The sequence below is a fragment of the Pogona vitticeps genome, chromosome 6, assembly GCF_051106095.1.
Source record: "Pogona vitticeps strain Pit_001003342236 chromosome 6, PviZW2.1, whole genome shotgun sequence".
Taxonomy (NCBI): Eukaryota; Metazoa; Chordata; class Lepidosauria; order Squamata; family Agamidae; genus Pogona; species Pogona vitticeps.
Window position 1 is genome coordinate 106,520,564 of NC_135788.1, and position 16,612 is coordinate 106,537,175.

The following is a 16,612-nucleotide window of genomic DNA, read 5'->3' on the forward strand; positions in this document are numbered from 1 at the left end:
TTAGGTTTATACCCTGCCCATTTAGTGGACAAGCCACTACCCTGAGTGGCTTCAATGACAGTGTCCAACCAGTTACTTATATATATGTTCCATTAAAAAACATTAACACTGAATATTGTTGGCCAGACTGTTGCTGATTGTTACCAGTTAGGTTTGTTTTATTTGCTCCATCTGATAAGTAGTGATTGCCGGCTCCTGCCTTCCATGCTGCCTCTTCCCCCTAACATCCAGCTTCTTGGAGCCAGATGTCCTACACAGCTTGGAAGTGTCTTATTTGGACTATTATTTCTAGAATTCTTCAGCTATTGTGTAACTATTCCAAGGTCTGAAGTAGGGAATTGCTGTTTCTTTTTTCTCCAGGCAAAATTCTGGTCATTCCTGTGGAGACGCAAACTCCTATATTCCGCTCACACGGAGCTAGGGCCTGTCTTTCAGGCTGTCTTGGGACCTACTTCCTGTACAAAAAAGGAAACGGCCACATTTGCATCTTGGGAACCCAAGGTCTTTGTGGGAAGTGTAGTCTTGCTGCCCATCAGGATACAGTGACCCTGAAGGACCTGCACCTTCCCCAAACACCTAGGCCTCCCAGAACAGTTTCCTTTTTCTTACAGGAAGTAAGCCTGAGACCACCTAGAAGACAGGCTGTGTTGCGTGGGTATCTCCAAGTGTGATCCTCGTCCACTTCTGCCCATATTTTATTGGGTTTTTCTTAACTTTTTCAATTTCCTCCTTTTGAGACATTGGTTTTATAATGGGCGCCATCCTGTTCACATTTTTTACATCATGTGCACTACTGGCTCCTACTTCCCTCATCCACTAAAACACTCCTGAGCTATATGCATTTTTCTGTGCAAAGCAGTCTTGCTTATAGCAATTGAGCAATATGCAGATTTTGGTATGCACAGTGTCTACTCTGCATGTAGTCTAGAGCAGTGGTCCCCAGCCTTGGGCCTCCAGATGTTCTTTGACATCAACTCCCAGAAATCCTGGCCAGCAGAGTTGGCGGTTAAGGCTTCTGGGAGCTGTAGTCCAAGAACATCTGGAGGCCCAAGGTTGGGGACCACTGGTCTAGAGGATGGTAAAATGAACTGCTGGAAAGCTCAGTGATTTCGGTATCTGGTTCTGGAGGTTGGGTCTTCAATTCCCCACTGTGTCTTCTGGACATGGGCTGGGCTCCATGATCTATAGGATCCCTTCCAGCTCTGCAGTTCTAAGGTTATTATTTTAAGGTTATCTGTGTAAAATCCCTGATGACACACATTTCACCCATCCCTACTTCATCCCCATCTTTCCCAACTGCATCTGTAGACAACTCTGGTTTTTCCAGGAGAGCAGAATAAGGCAAGGAGGACCAGCAACAAGAAAATGCCCATCTTCTCTTCTGGAGTCTGTCAGTGAGTCTTCTACAGTCAGCCCTCAACTTACAAACAATCCGTTCTGGAAGGAAGTTTGTAAGTCGAAAAGTTCGTAAATCAAATCAGCATTTCCCATAGGAATGCATTGAAAACCAATTAATCCATTCCGGCTGTTTTAGGTTCTTAGGTCGAGGGGCGGTTTGCAACTCGAATCATTAGTTCCCATAGGAACTAATGCAAAGCCGGTTAATCCATTCCTACCACTAGGGGCAGAATTCTTTTATATGTTTGCAAAACAAAGCAAATGTTACAGTTTGCACAGTTCAGTCCCCAACAGTGTGTCATCCCAAGAAACCAAACTACAGGGAGCACTGGCCCCTACTTAAGCACATAATAGTCATTTCCATTTTAGGTTGGAAAAGTTACTTTTTTAGACTACAGCTCCCAGAACTGGCCGCACTAACTGGGAAAAGTCTGGGAGTCATAGTCCCAACAAATATCTTCAAACTCTGATAGAAACCAAGTTTAGGATTCCCCCCACCCCACTTTCTTGTTTAACAACTGCCAAGGTTCATATTTTTAGCTGATCCTGCACACTCTTGTTAGCCTTCACCTCAAGGCTCCCACACCATATTTAACCTTGCATCAATTGCAACTGAAGTACAACAGTGATGGAATTCCTGATTTTTATGTAGCCAACAACAGATTGCTTGAGAGAAAAGGGGCGGAGGAGAGGAGATGACCAGATACACCTGGACCATCAAGTTTATGAATCTTGCTGCCAAAGACAATGGGAAGTTCTCAGGACATGTCAGACAAAGTGCAAAGGAAGGCAATAAGTTATGTTGACATCTAGGAGGAAGACTGGGGAATAGGAATCCTCAGGTTGCCAGGCTCAATGGAGATCCACCTTGCGCATCGATATTTAGAGCTCCCGAGGATTGCTGCCTTGAAATGACTCCGCCTAGGGTGGAGAAAAAGACATGAAGCTCAAGCTCTACACATGCTCAGAGGCATTCTGCTACTGCAATACATGCCAGAAGCCACGGATGCCATTAGCGCAAACAGATTAAGCCCTTCCCAGCCCTCTTCCTGAAATCCAAGTACTGTACTGTACTGTACCTCAAACTCCAGAGCAGACATTCTCATAGTCTGGAGTGTCCTCTTCACTCTCTTGATCACTGCTGCCCCTTTCAGGAAGATGGGAAGCGTCAGATTGCAACAGGAGAACATCTAGACAGAGAAAATGTTGATTGGGGGGGGGGACTCATGGGGAAATGAGAATATTGCTGAAGGGGAGAACTTCCCACTCTGATCCCTACTGTAGGTTTTCCTCACTCACCAAAACAAGGATCTAAGATGGTGGCCTCTGGTTCTAATACATTGACATAGTCACCTGTAGCAGAAAAAAGGAATGAGACAGAGAGAGAGAGAGAGACATTCACATGTAGTTTCTGTAATAAAACAGGAATGCCTTCTGATCCCACCCCTAAAAATCATGATAATATGGTGTACTGCAGCTTTCCCAAGCCTGGACTCCTGCAGATATTTTGGCATCCAGCTCCCATTATCCATGGTAGATGGGGAGAATGGCATCTGTAATCCAAAAAATTCTGGAGGGACCTCATCTGGACAAGGCTGGTGCAGAGGTGGGGTCATGTGATTTAACCAGACCCAATTTCAGTCCTGTGTTCAGCCCTGAAATTGGTTGACATAAGCTTTGCAGTACACCTGTTGAGCTATGCCAGCAAAGCCACCCAATACAAATGTGGGAGAAGGTGATACCTTTATAGGCCACTAAAGTGTTTATAAAGGTATCACCTACTCCCGCATTTGTATAGTGTAATGACCACGTATGTGGCTTTCTTTTATTTTAAATCTATGCAAATTATTCTATAAAAACAAAACTGTACCAGACTTATCCAAACCAATGTTTAACATATCTCACTTACAAGAAATTCAAAAAGACACCCAGCATTGGTTGAATATTTCGGCTTACTACTTTTCTTTGCTCAACATTCCCTGTGGACTAAGCCTTACTAAACATAATGGCTGGAATCCTGTTGGTGATTTTCCTTATGCAGGTGTAAATCACCAATAGGATTCTGGCCACTGGTGAGCATATCTGCATATTAGTGTCATTTGCTGTCTGCAATTATTTTCATAATTTTATCTTTATGAATATACCTTCCGTTGCTAATTTTGTATGCTGAAACATCTCCACATCTGTTAACTTCTGTTTTTAAACATTTTACTTTGGTTATAGGTGAATAATTTCACAGAACTCAGTTGTGTGGTACTTTATATCCTGCATACTATCCAGGCCCACGTTAACACACAAACAACAACACAAGCACACAGCATACACAGCTTCAGTGGCAGTAGTGAGTCATGCAGCCTATGTCTGCCACCAAGGCAGGAAGACCAGTTTACAGCTTTTAAGACTTGTGTTTAATCTCTTTAAAGTCATTTCCAGTCCAAAGCTCCAACATTTTGTTGTCTGGTAAGACTCTACAGATGAAAGTTAATCCTGCATCTCTTAATCATGTGTTTAGAAAACCATATATATTTTTAAAAACATCAACATTAAAATGTGGTAAAGCGGTAATCCCTCTTTTCTCGTAATCCTGGGTTTTTTTTTCTGCAAATGACTGAAATCTAACTGCATCCACAAATGGAAGACATTTCAGAATATAAAAATAGCGAACTAATTTAACTTAGGAAAACTCACCCTACTCTTAAACTGTAGCCTGGCCTATAAATTTCCCAAAATACCAATCTTTTTCCAAGCAGAGGACTAGCACATAGGCCGACCATCTGTTCTCTTTAAAAATGAATAGGCCTGTACTTGTGGGATTCATTTTGAAAGTATCCTCTATTAATGGAAAGGTTCCCTTATCCCAAGTCCAGTGTCAAGAGAAATAACTAGAGGCCTTGGAAGCACCAAGGGCATGAGCCATTAGCACCCAGAGGGGTGATGGATCGGGTAGGTAGACGGGTCCCCTTGCTGACAGTCTTCCCTCCTAGAGTGAGAAGTGGGTGATATTTCTGGCTATATTAATTGCTTCTAAATTTGCATTCATGCACATACAGTAAGTAGTACATGCAAATCTCTCCTTTTTGGGAATGTGTGTGCAGCCATCTCGCACACAGCAGAGAAAAGGGATTTCTCCCAGCTCATATCATTTTGCATTCCTTTGCTGATTGCAAAACTATGTAAGGAAATAAAATAAAATAAAAAACAACAAAACAAGACCTGCTCTACCATTAGGCAGAATGAGGTGGGTACCTCATGTGGCAGATTCGAGGCTTCATGAAACATCAGCTTATTAGTGTTCATGCTGATGTTTGTATAAATACTGCCAGAGAGTCTAGAGGGCTGCTTGTGGGATTTTGCTGCCTATGTGCCAAAGCAAACATGGCTAGCTTTCAATAATACAAACCTAAAATAGGTCTGGGGGAGTTAATAGCCTTTCAATAGGTGACTGTATCTCTGGAAGTCTTCATAAACATTTTTGGGATGAAAAAAAAGAATTTTTTAAAAAAATATTTCAATGAATATTTTAATGACATTAAGATATTTTTGTTTGGGGGTGTGTGGGAGTCCTAGTTGGCTACACACTTTCCACCCTGTTGTACCTTGATTTGGGCAAGTGCAGATTCCACTTGCTGCTTCTTGGGTGGCAAAATATCTTGAGCCAGCTCTGCAGGGAAGCATTCACACCAATCTTCCCACCTACAGGCTGGAAGGACACCGTCCATTCTGCCGTCACCTGCCAAAGATGCCCTGTCAGCATCTTGTGCCCTCTTTGATAGCCAAGTAGCACACTTAATTTATCTGTGTTCCCTACTCACCAGGCGAATGCCGCTCAGATTCTGGCATATTCTCATACTGATCCACTACAGAATCTACAAGACAGAAAGAGAGACTGAGGGATGGTAGGTGTTTGTTTAAAGCCCTTAGTATGCCATGATATAACAGTGTGATCACAATTAAAGCATAGGTATCTTGGGAAATATTTTCTGGAATCATGAAAGATTTGCATAATTTGCTCCAGCTAATTGTGGCTACTAGACTAGGAGGAGGAGCACATTTTGGTTGCACAACTGGGCGTATGATCAGGCACACCACGGAGACCTGCTGTGGCACCTCATCAGTTGATCACAACACGTTATGCACACCTTATGCGAACATCAGTACAGTACTGTAGAATCCTGGCTGATGACTTTTCAATAATGGACGATGATTACAAACCATCCATTGCCTATCATCGTATCTATGATACAGGTCTCATCACTGGAAGAAAGTGACAAGGGGCAGGCTAGCTCTGTACTCGTTAAGAAGGCATCAACAGCCCTGCTAGAAGGGGGACATCCGTTAAGCTCACTCACCTGTGGAAGCGTGATCTTCATTTCTCTGGTCTACAATTGGAACATCTGGTAGCACCACACTGGTGGGAGAAGAAAAACACATTCCAAAGCTTGATAAAGATTACTTTTTTAAAAAATTAAAAAAATATATCCTAGAATCTTCCAGTTACGTTGGGTGCTAAATTATGTCAGTTATACACTGAAAAAAGTAACTTCCCCAAAAGCCTTTACAGTGGGGTCTTGACTTGAGAACTTAATCCGTATTGGAAGGCGGTTCTCAAGTCAAAAAGTCTGTAAATCAAGTCTCCATTGACCTACAGTGCACTGAAAACCGATTAATCCCGTAACAGGCCGTTTTTGTTCCATTTTGGTTTTTTTCTGGTCTGTAAGTCAATTCTCAGTCTGCAAGTCAAACCTAAATTTTGCGGCCAGAGAAGTCTGTAACTCAAAAAGTCTGTAAGTCAAGCCGTCTGTAAGTCAAGGGTCCACTGTATTTAGCAGATAATAGCTCCCTTATAATTTTGAATCGGATCCACTGGCCCATAGGTACCTACATAATGTAATCTGACTAACCAAAGCTGTCTGAGGCCGGGGATCAGTATGGTTGCTCTTCCCTAGGTTAAAATGTCATAGGGTTTCTCCTTGCCTGCCTTAAATCTTAATTAGAATTAAAATGCAAACGGCCTTGAACACAAACGGCCTGGAACAGACAATATGTAATGACACAGAAAAACTAAAAAATGCAGCCATGCGTTGTAGATGATGCTGGACTACAACTCACATTATCCGCACCCACTGGCCCTGCCAGCTGGTGTTTTTTTAGCCTGACAAGCACCCAGGTATCCAGTGTTAGAAGGGAGATTACACTGCACTGACTTTGATTAGCTTGTCCCTTAGCCCCAGGACTTACATGTATCCAGGGAAATAGTTCTCTTCATCGTCAGTGATGCAAACCTGTTCTGGATGCGGAGATACAAAAAAGAAACATTCAACTTTCTGCATCTTTGGAACTGCATGAATTGGGAGGCTCTGATATTAAACCATAACCGTATAGAAGCTCATAAAGACCATCCCAAGCCCTAACTCGTGGTGTCTTGCACCTAAGACCAGAAAATATGATTCAAATAAGCAAGCTAAGTTACATTTTTCAGAGAAAAGGTGGTCAGGACAGGACGGCGAAAAGACCTTTAATTCCAGATGCTGCTTACCTTGATTTTCATAACTGGGAACACTCTCTGAAAAAAAAAAGGGACGTGCCAAAAATAAATAAAAATCACAGTTCAAGACCATCAAGTCTGTCTAGTGTCCAAGGGAGCAGCCCACACCACCCTTTTTCTGCCTCAGCCTGTCAAAAAGGTTATTTATTCCAGTAGCTGGGATTACCATTTCTGAGCAGTCAGGGGCAGGGAGAGACGTCTCCCCCTTTCTAAAAGAATAGGGGAACAACGTGGCCCACCAGATGAGTTCAGACCACAGCTCCCATCACACCCTATGACAGAGCCAGTGTAAAATGCAGTCCCATCTGGAGGACAGCACCCGCCCAGATCTAAGAGAGGCCCTGCTACCTAAGCTATCCCCTCCATAGTCTCCAGTCACCCATAAATGCTAAGAACTCACCGTCATCTCCTTCAGCTTGGAAGAATGAAAGCGATTGATTGGGAAGACTAAATGGAGAACAGCAAAGGGAGGAAAGGAGTTAATACTCGTGCAAAAGCACCCAGTAGACCAGCATGGTGAGGGGAACGGTAGTGGTGAGTCTCACGTCCCTAACATAATACTTACAACCACCCAAAATACACACATACAAAGCTGGCCCTCCTTGTTCTAGCCGGCACTCTCTGCCCCCCCCCCCAATACCAGTCCATATGTGTTCCTAGAAGTGGTGAGAAGGGGCAAGACAGGGGGCTGTAATGAAACAGCTGGACATGACTCTGGGATATACGGGTTCAAATCCCCACCAAGCCATGAAAGTCACTGGGTGACCTTGAGCCAAACATTCCCTCAGCCTGACCTACCTCACGGGGTTGTTATGAGGAAAAAATGGGGTGGAGAAGAGCCACGAATGCCGCCCGGAGTTCCTTGGAGGAAAAGCAGGGCATAAATTTAACTAAGCAGCTCACTACATTCTCAGCTGGAAAGCTTGTCTTGTCAACTGCCCTTTGGGAAGAAACTCAGAACACAAAGACCAACAATAAATATCCGATCAAAGAATTTTGCTGCCTGGGTCAAAAGATAAAGTTACAGGACCACATCTTGCACTGTACTCAAGAAAAACAGGCAAGCTTCGGGCATTCAAAGGCACCCAAAGGCTGAAATTTAGTACAGTAGGACTGCCTTATCTGCGGGTTCAGTATCCACTGATTCACTTATCCACGGTCTGAAAATACTAAAAATATTAAAGGGAAAAATCTAGAAATATATATTTCTAAAAATGAAGTTAGCAGAACTGGCCACTAGAGGAGCCAAAGATTGTGACTTGTACAGAGTACAGTACAGTATTGCCTTCACTAAGGAAATATATTTCCATGGTGTCCTTACCAGAACTGGCCACCGGGGGGAGCCAGAGGCTATCATCCCTGTTTTTCAGCATCTGTGGGTGCGCTAGTTGGAACTGATCCCTCATGGATACAGGGGACCTACTGTAGTCAGTCATAACTAGAATAGGCCCATTGGATCAGTGGGGACTGGGTGGAGTCAACTGCTCCATTTCCACTGATTCAATGTGCCTACTCTAGTTGCGACTGACTACTGGATTTCAGCCACTGTCTGATACCTTCCAGGAGCTACCAGCACCTGTCATTTGAAACATCTTCCTCATTCTACCTAATGGTCAGGCCAGCCCTGCCATGCAATTTGATTTCAGCTGGGTTGTTTTTGCTAGAGTTTTGGTGTATGGTTGGGTGGGTATGCCTGCAGGATCAGATCCATACATCATGTGCAACTTCCGTAAGCCAAGAAGACATGCTGGAGTTTAAAAAAAGTGTTTGCTCATTCATAGAAAACAGTCTTATCTGCTCCTACAGAAGGGTGGGAGGGAGAAACAGCCAAGAAGCAGTTCACACAAATTTCATGCATGATTGCTCACCTCTTCAAGTCCGGCAGGGAGTGGTTGGAAGAAAAAGATGGAGCTGCAAGATCAAAGGGAAAGAGTGAAATGAAGAAAAACTGTCAAGGCAGTAGGACTGGATGAGACGCCAGCCTCACAGAACGAGATGGTGGGAATAACCAAGTACAGCCAACTTTAAGATATATTTAGGCAATATGTTGAGAGCTAAGAGTTGTGTGGAGAAACAAACACTTTATGGCCACTAAACTAGGAATTGAATGTTGAAACAAGGTTTATTTAGGTCAGGAGCAAGGAAAGAACAGGCCTTGAGATTTTCCTGGACTGCAACCTTCATAGCTATCTGTGAGGACTTATGAGGCTTGCAATCCAGCAATATCTAGGAGATGTTTTGTTTTATCATCCCCCCAATCAGGGAAGCCATTTTTCTAATCCAGAAATGGGCAGCCTACAGCCCTAAGGCCACCGATGGCTCTCAGAAGGATATCAGTGACTCTTGGCCCATCTCAAAAGCCCAGTTGCAGCCTATTAAGTGGAGACATGGAGAAAGAAAGAAGGAAATCATTCAGCAGAAGGCAAGAGATGGGGAAAATGTCTGAGCTCCTGATGTACAGTATCCCCCTGGCCTAGTCCACCACTAGCACATAGCTCCTAACAAATTACAGTGGGGTCTCAACTTACAAACTTAATCCGTATTGGAAGGCAGTTCTCAGGTCGAAAAGTTCTTAATTCAAATCTGCATTTGGAATGCATTGAAAACCATTTAATCCGTATCTGCTCTTTTCGGCCATAGAAACTAATGGGAAGCTGCTATTCCGCCTTCTGCCACTAGAGGGGGATATTTTTTCTTTTTTCCTTTTAACCTAAGATGACTTAGCTTTAAAAAAAGGAAAAAAAAGAGTTCGTAACTCGAATCTAAGTTCGTAAGTCGAGTCCATATATTCCTATGAGAGCAGTTCGTAAGTCGAAACGTTCGTATGTCGAGCTGTTCGTAAGTCGAGACCCCACTGTATCTGCAAGGGGATACAGCTCTTGGCCGACAAAAATGTGGCCCATCCCATTCAAATCCCATAGGCTAGGTCCAAACTAAATTAGTTGCATTCATTTCCCACCAAAATTTCTGGAAATGAAATCATAGCTAACTTTTCCCACTCATTTCAATCGCACTGGGAACCAGCTTAGCGTCAGTGACATCCACCCAGTTTGCCCTTTTTAAAAGAACAGAATATTGCCCATGGAAGATCCAGTTGGACACATGTAACTACAAATGTGTGGGTGCACCACTTTGATGCAGGAGTGAAGGGGGAGTACTCGGCTTCTGGGGAACGTTTTTCCCTTTGGGACAGGGAAAAAGAAAATCCCATGCTTTGAATTTTAATCAAGAGTGGATGCCTGATCCTCTCAGGGCTGGTGTCTAATAAGTTTGGACATGGCTGAGGGAATGAGAACAGGGAAGGGTTCTGAGCCCAGGGCTACTGATTCCCAAGGAAGGCCACGCCGTGGCCATCTCCTCTTCTCAGTGTCTCCAGCAGCAGGGAGAACCAGAGAGGAAGACAAGAGCAGTGTAGGCCATTTTCCCCACACAAAAGCCCAGATTCAATGAGGACAAGTGGAGACAGCTACTCACAAGGAGGACGTCTCAGCACCCTGAATGTCTGGGGGCGAACAGTAGTGGGAGGCCTGTGGGAAAATGAAAATAATAATAATAATAAGCCCAGGCAAAGGTATTTGGACAAACACGCATACATGTGCAATTGGGGAAGACTGATCTATGCTGGCTGTCAGTAGGCCTTTAGGGTTTCAGAAGACCCTTTGCCATCACTGATCCCTTTAAAAAAAGATGAAGACACAAATTTCATTGTACGACCCATGCGTGTGCTCTACCACTGCACTATTGTCCCTACCCTGTTTTGGTGGTAATTTTACCGACATTTGGGTAAGTTCTAAGAATGCTTCCAGCAAGGGGTGGTAAGCAGACCACAAAGTAGATGAGGACTCTTATCCCTTTCCTACTGGGTGCAGAAAAGAAACCTTAAGAAAATATTAGGGAACAGAAATTCCCTCCTTTGCATCTGACACAGAGGTCATCATATCTCTGCTATTCCTCTCTCAAGTTTCCCATTCTACCCCCGCTTTGCCCCAAAACAAGACAGATGGACTCACTTTTCTTCATAATCACCAATAGGTGGTGCTGTTGAAAAAAAAAAGAGATATAAACACCAGTAAGATTAAGAGATCTCTTTGGTGTCACTGGCATGAGAGGAATGGATAGAGATGTCAAAGAATCATTAGCCTCTCAGGAAATAAAGTTTCTGGGAGAGGGGTAGAAGAGTGGACAGAAGGCATATGAGACTTAACTGTCTAATTCCGGATCTCGGCAATCAACACAAAGGGCAAGAAGAACCACCAGAACTGGGACAGTCAATGCCAATATCCAGAAGAGTTCGCCCATTTGGAAGGCATCCATGCCACCTGCAAGGAGGACAGTAAAGGTACCGTGGACCTGGGACAGGTGCAGATGCTGGGGTGGAAAACAGCATCGAGCGGGCTAATGGTGCGACACATCAACAGCCCTGTAAAGAAACAAAGTGTGCATCCAGTGCTTTAAAACATAAAAAAGGAACACAACTATTTCACAAGCCCCTGTTTTTAATTCATTTATAATACTTTATTCAGCATTCATATTTTTTTAGAGTTTTTTAACAACCTCGCATACTACCTTGAGGAGGTGTGGCTAGGAGTGACCTTTCTGAGCTGGGCTAACTGTCAATCTATCCAGCACTAATCAATCGTTCCTTCCCTGCCTCTGAATTCAAAGAAATCCCTGCTTCTCCGCTCTGCTGTTTCCCCCCCCCCCTCTTTTCAGTCTGTTGAAGTCTATTGCTGAACGGCAGCCACCTTTGTCAGTTTCCTCTTCCATCTGTTCAGTTGTAAGTATGAAACCTTTTATTCTTTCTACTATTAATGTCTCCGAGTGAGTTACTGAGACTGTAAGTGCCAGTTAATGTGAAAAAGGGCAGGACTACTCTGGGGAACGTGAATCTATTCTGTTCTGGGAATTTCTGCACTTCTGCTGCACAGCTACCAGAATTTAACCAACAAAATTCAAAACTCTGCAACAATATTTATTTTGGGTAGCATTGGGATTCTTACGGGAGGAGGAGAAGAAAGAGGAAGAAATACAAGCTATAGAGTCCCCAAATGGCTCCAGAAGAAAGGAATAGTGCTTCTCAGTACTCTGTACCTAAGCAACCCTGGGAAGGGACACCCTTGTTAGAACTGGATGACAGCACATAATTAATTGTTTAATTGGGCATAATTAGAAAAGGAATGAAAGATTTTGGGGGTCCCTGGCAATGGTTGAGCTTGCATCCATTCTGAAGGGAAGCATTTTAGGATGACCCTCTTGTTTCTTAAGGACGGCATTCAGGCCTCTGGAGCCTAAGCATTTGGCTTGTCTGCCTGAATTAAGGACCTTCTTATCACTAAGTAATAGTAGAAGAGCAAATCAGCACCGTGAAAGGGAGCCTGCTTTAAGAAAAAAATCATCTGGCATCGTGGATGTTAGCCACTGACAGTTCATAGAGTTCTTTGCAACGCCTAGAATCAGAGCAACAATGCAAGCAAGCAAGCCCCACAAGACAAAACCCCACTGGAACATTCTAATGATCATCCATACTAATGGATGATTGACTATTGCAACAAGTCAGATGTATTCTATTGCACTGGCAGACCTGTGGTGGCAAGAAAATGGTGTACAAATTTTGGGTGTTGCCAGTATGAGAAAGGAGGAGGGAGGGAAATCCATTTAAGAAGTGGACCTGCCACTTCAGGATCAGCTTTTTGTCCTTTTCACCATAATCACCCAATCTCCTGAAAAAGACAAAAAGCTGATCCCACAGCTACAAATATTCAACTGTCCCACACACTACACCAGAACACAGACAGAGTTCTTACTCTTGTCCTCTGAAGATGCTCGACAGAGAGTGATGAAACAGTAGGAAGAAAAACCTTCAGAACACGGCCAAAGAGCCTGAATAACAACAATATAAAGAGATTACACCATGTGTTATCCTCACACCTATGTGAGACAGCTGAAGCTGGAGTTTGCTGGTGGCCCCAGGTCACCCCTTGTGTGCATTTTTTCATGTCAGGCTTCACTGAGGACTACATGAAGGATCTCCTAAACCTCAGCATAACATTAATAACTCAAATCACCAGTTCTTCTCATCATCATCAATTCACATACATGGGTCAAGGTAAGAAAAACTGAGAGAACTTATCTGGCCCAACTGGTCTGTCAGTCTTCTGATTGATTTCCTATTAGTATTAGGCAGAACAGTAATGGAGCTAATCTCCAGGCAGATAGGGCTGGGTAAATTTTAGAGTTGTGTAGGTTAAACCTACAGAAGAGTTTTGTAGATCAGGATCTGCAACAGCCTGATCACCAAAGGTCTACCAGCAAGATTTTCACTGCACTTGGGCACTGGCATGTTGTGCCAAGATGGTCTCTGTTTTATTAGGCATGCCTCCTAGAAGCACAAGAATTGGCTTCATAATAGGTCAGATTGTTTCTCAGGCCACTCAGCATCATCTCAAGATATTTTGCTGCCTGAGACGAAGATCGTGCCCCAACACTCCCCCTATTACAGCCACGGAAGTTGAGCAGACTCACAGCTGAGCTATGCTTCAACACTGACCCTGAGAGAGGGCCCATCACACCTGAACCAGTGGGTCAGTTTAGAGGGTGCGGGACAAATTGTAGATCATACAATTCAGGCAAATGGCCAGGGGCTGCTGCCCAGCATTTGCCAGCCGAGATGGCTGCTTCACTCAGAACTATCTTGCATAGATTGGCAACCGCTCTTTTCAATTCTCAAGTCGAGACCTTCAACATTACCTGCTCTCTGATCTTCTTTACAGAGGATGCTTGGGATTAAATTCAAAACCTTCCGAATGCAAAGTGCAGACTCCACTCCTGGAGCTTAGGCTACCTTGCAGCATTTGGACACATTACTTTTCTTTGACTACAATTCCCAAGAATCTCTCCTCCCATCTCACTAATACAGCCCCTGCCCATGATGGATAGAGAACTGAGAACTGAATTGGAAAAAGAAAAAGAAAGAAGGATGGTGCATATAAAAAGGAGGGGAAAAGCAAATACTTTGTACCATGCCATGATCCAGACAGAAAAAAAAGTTTTTAAAAACAATTGGGAGATAAAACCCCAGGGTTATTAAGGAAGGGTTTTGTCCCTTCCCTCCCCCAGCCACTAAAAGTGTGGGAACAGCAGATAGAGCGGGATGAGTCACATCAGTGACAGCAACCCACAGCCGGATTCGGGCGCCTGCAAACAAAGCTCACTCTGTGTTGTGGGTACTGTGGGAGAGCGTGTGCAGCTGCAACGTTGCAATGGCAGCCTCTTCAGCATAGCCGGGCTCTGGAGAGGAGGGTATTGAGACACCCAATTCAACCACTCGGAAGGACTTTGTAACAGCGTGTGGGGTGCTTGCGGGGACACAGAAAAGAACAGACTTAGCAATACATCCAGAATTCAGCCCTGGGTTCCTAGGTACAATGCTATATTCTGTCTACATGTACATAGCTACACTCCACATCTACTCCAATTGATAGGAGCTCTGGCAAGAGGCCAAAGGAACCACAAATGACAGGTTCTGTTCCAGGGTGGACAGTGGCACCCCGGGGGGGGGCAAGAGCTTGTTGGAGGGAATGTGGGCAAAATGGAAAAGTAGGGAGCGGAGGAGCGACATCAGCTCCCTTCTGACTCAAACCTGGAGGAAGAAAATTGTGAGGATCAATCGCCAGTCCCTAGGATCCTCCACTGAAACACAACCTGCTGCTTTTACAACCCTGCGTAGCTCAGTGGCATAGGCATCTGGCTCCAGAGCCAGAGTTTGGGAGTGTGATTCCCCACTGGGCCTTTCCACAGGAGAGGCGCTTAGACAAGTTGCTCTGTCCCCAAGGTGCCCTCAGAAGAAGAAAACCCTGGAAAGAATTGCTGTAAGTCAAGAATTAACTCGATGGCAGATGATTGCCTCCTTCAAGCTCAACTCAAGTTTCAGAGATGGACAACCAGCAAGCGAGAGAGTGCAGAGATGACAGGAAAAGAGAGAGATTGTATCAGAACTGGGGGTGGGGAAGGCACCCAGTAAGAGGAAAAACGATCTGTGCAATGGAGAAAAAAAGTTTGTGGCTGTTTTATTCCCCCCCCCCCCGTACAAACCTTCTCCGACTGCTGTGCCATTTGCTCCACCACTCCCCTGTTTCTTGTCTCTTGGCCCCAATCCATCCCATTCACAGTTTTGGCTTCTGCATCCCTAAGGACTCAAGAGAATACAAACCCAGTAGCCTAAGATACGCCACTGCCAGGGCACAGATCCGCCACTAGTTACCCCTCTCCCCTGCCACCCTGCCTCCAGCGCCTGCTTTCTCCAATTCGTATTTGTACAAACTCACATCTGGATTTCGCCACCTAGTTCCATCCCTGGATGAGGGTTTTCTCCGCCGTGGCACCGATGCTCCTGCCGCCGCCACCGCTGCTACTGTTCAGTGTGTCTTGGGCAGGAAGGAAGCGCCACAGCCTCCAGCAGGAAGTCATAGGGCAGGTGCACTAAAATATGACACGGACTGTGAGATTGGGGGGGGGGGGAGGACAAGAGGGAGGGAAAAGAGAAAGAGGAAAGACAAAACGCACCACAGGACAGCTTCCTCCTTCACAAACTTGAGGGATCATAGCCAGGCATGAAAGGAGCTTTCAGGAATTCATCAGAGGTTTTGCTGCTTCTCCAAAACAGGGGCACATCCTGTGTCAGCCCCAGTTATCCGCTCCCAGGTCCAACGGGCTTCTTTCCCTTTCCCTAGGCCGGGTGTAACTACCCATCTGTCGAGGCAATCAAGGAACTTCAGGCCACACTGCAGAGTTCCCTGGATAAGGTATGCTTGGTCATTCAAGATAGCTATTTCCTTACAATCAATACAAAGGGTCTCAATGTAACAGGGAAGGCAAAGATTTCTCCCTGTCTTTTAGGTGGTTCTAATGAGAGAGAGGAGACTCTGGAGGAGACTCTTGAGAGTCCCCTGGACTACAAGGAAAAAAACCTATCGATTTCGAAGGAAATCAACCCTGAGTGCTCACTGGAAGGACAGATCCTGAAGCTGAGGCTCCAATACTTTGGCCATCTCATGAGAAGAGAAGACTCCCTGGAAAAGACCCTAATGTTGGGAAAGTGTGAAGGCAAGAGGAGAAAGGAAAGACAGAGGATGAGATGGTTGGACAGTGTCATCGAAGCTATCAACAGGACTTTGACCCAACTCTGGGAGGCAGTGGAAGACAGGAGGGCCTGGCGTGCTCTGGTCCATAGGGTCACGAAGAGTCAGACACGACTAAACGACAACAATGAGAGAAATGTACTTACATTGTATTGCACAAAAGCAGATTAATTCATTTTTTCCAAATCCACCCTATTGACTAGTAACATTTGTGGTCTCATTGGCCAAGCAGGTCAGTTTATTGTACGCCAAAGGTATGCACAGCTGGATAGCTCAGTGGTGTAGGTACTTGGCTGCAGAGCCAGAGGTTAGGAGTTTGATTCCCCACAGTGCCTCCTGCACGTAGAGCCAGCCTGTGTGGCCTTGGGCAAGCTGCACAGTCCCAGGGAATGGTAAACCTGTGTATTCGCTACTTAAAAACCCCTGGAAAGGTTTGCTCTAAGTTAGAATTGACCTGATAGCATGCAATTAACTGTCAGAGAAGTATGGCAGTAGAATGGAGGCATTCAAGAGAAATTTAGACAACCATCCT

General features: G+C 44.7%; 1 protein-coding gene across 5 annotated transcripts; it reads right to left on the reverse strand.

Annotated features, from left to right (window-relative positions):
* Positions 1 to 2,027: 2,027 nt before the first annotated feature.
* Positions 2,028 to 15,382, reverse strand: LAT (linker for activation of T cells). Of its 5 annotated transcripts, none has more exons than XM_073004534.2 (14): positions 15,268 to 15,382; positions 11,149 to 11,363; positions 10,954 to 10,981; positions 10,418 to 10,470; positions 8,812 to 8,854; positions 7,742 to 7,804; positions 7,344 to 7,390; positions 6,935 to 6,961; positions 6,637 to 6,685; positions 5,748 to 5,806; positions 5,211 to 5,264; positions 2,698 to 2,751; positions 2,478 to 2,545; positions 2,028 to 2,319 (listed from the first exon to the last, which is right to left on the reverse strand). In XM_073004534.2, the coding sequence occupies exons 2-14, from the start codon at positions 11,255 to 11,257 to the stop codon at positions 2,281 to 2,283; spliced, it is 693 nt and encodes a 230-aa protein (XP_072860635.2). In that variant the 5' UTR covers positions 11,258 to 11,363; positions 15,268 to 15,382; the 3' UTR covers positions 2,028 to 2,280. The 5 variants fall into 5 exon arrangements, with proteins under 5 accessions (XP_072860635.2, XP_072860634.2, XP_072860636.1 ...); XM_073004533.2 differs by having other exon boundaries at positions 2,478 to 2,588; XM_073004535.2 differs by lacking the exon at positions 7,742 to 7,804 and having other exon boundaries at positions 2,478 to 2,588.
* Positions 15,383 to 16,612: the final 1,230 nt, after the last annotated feature.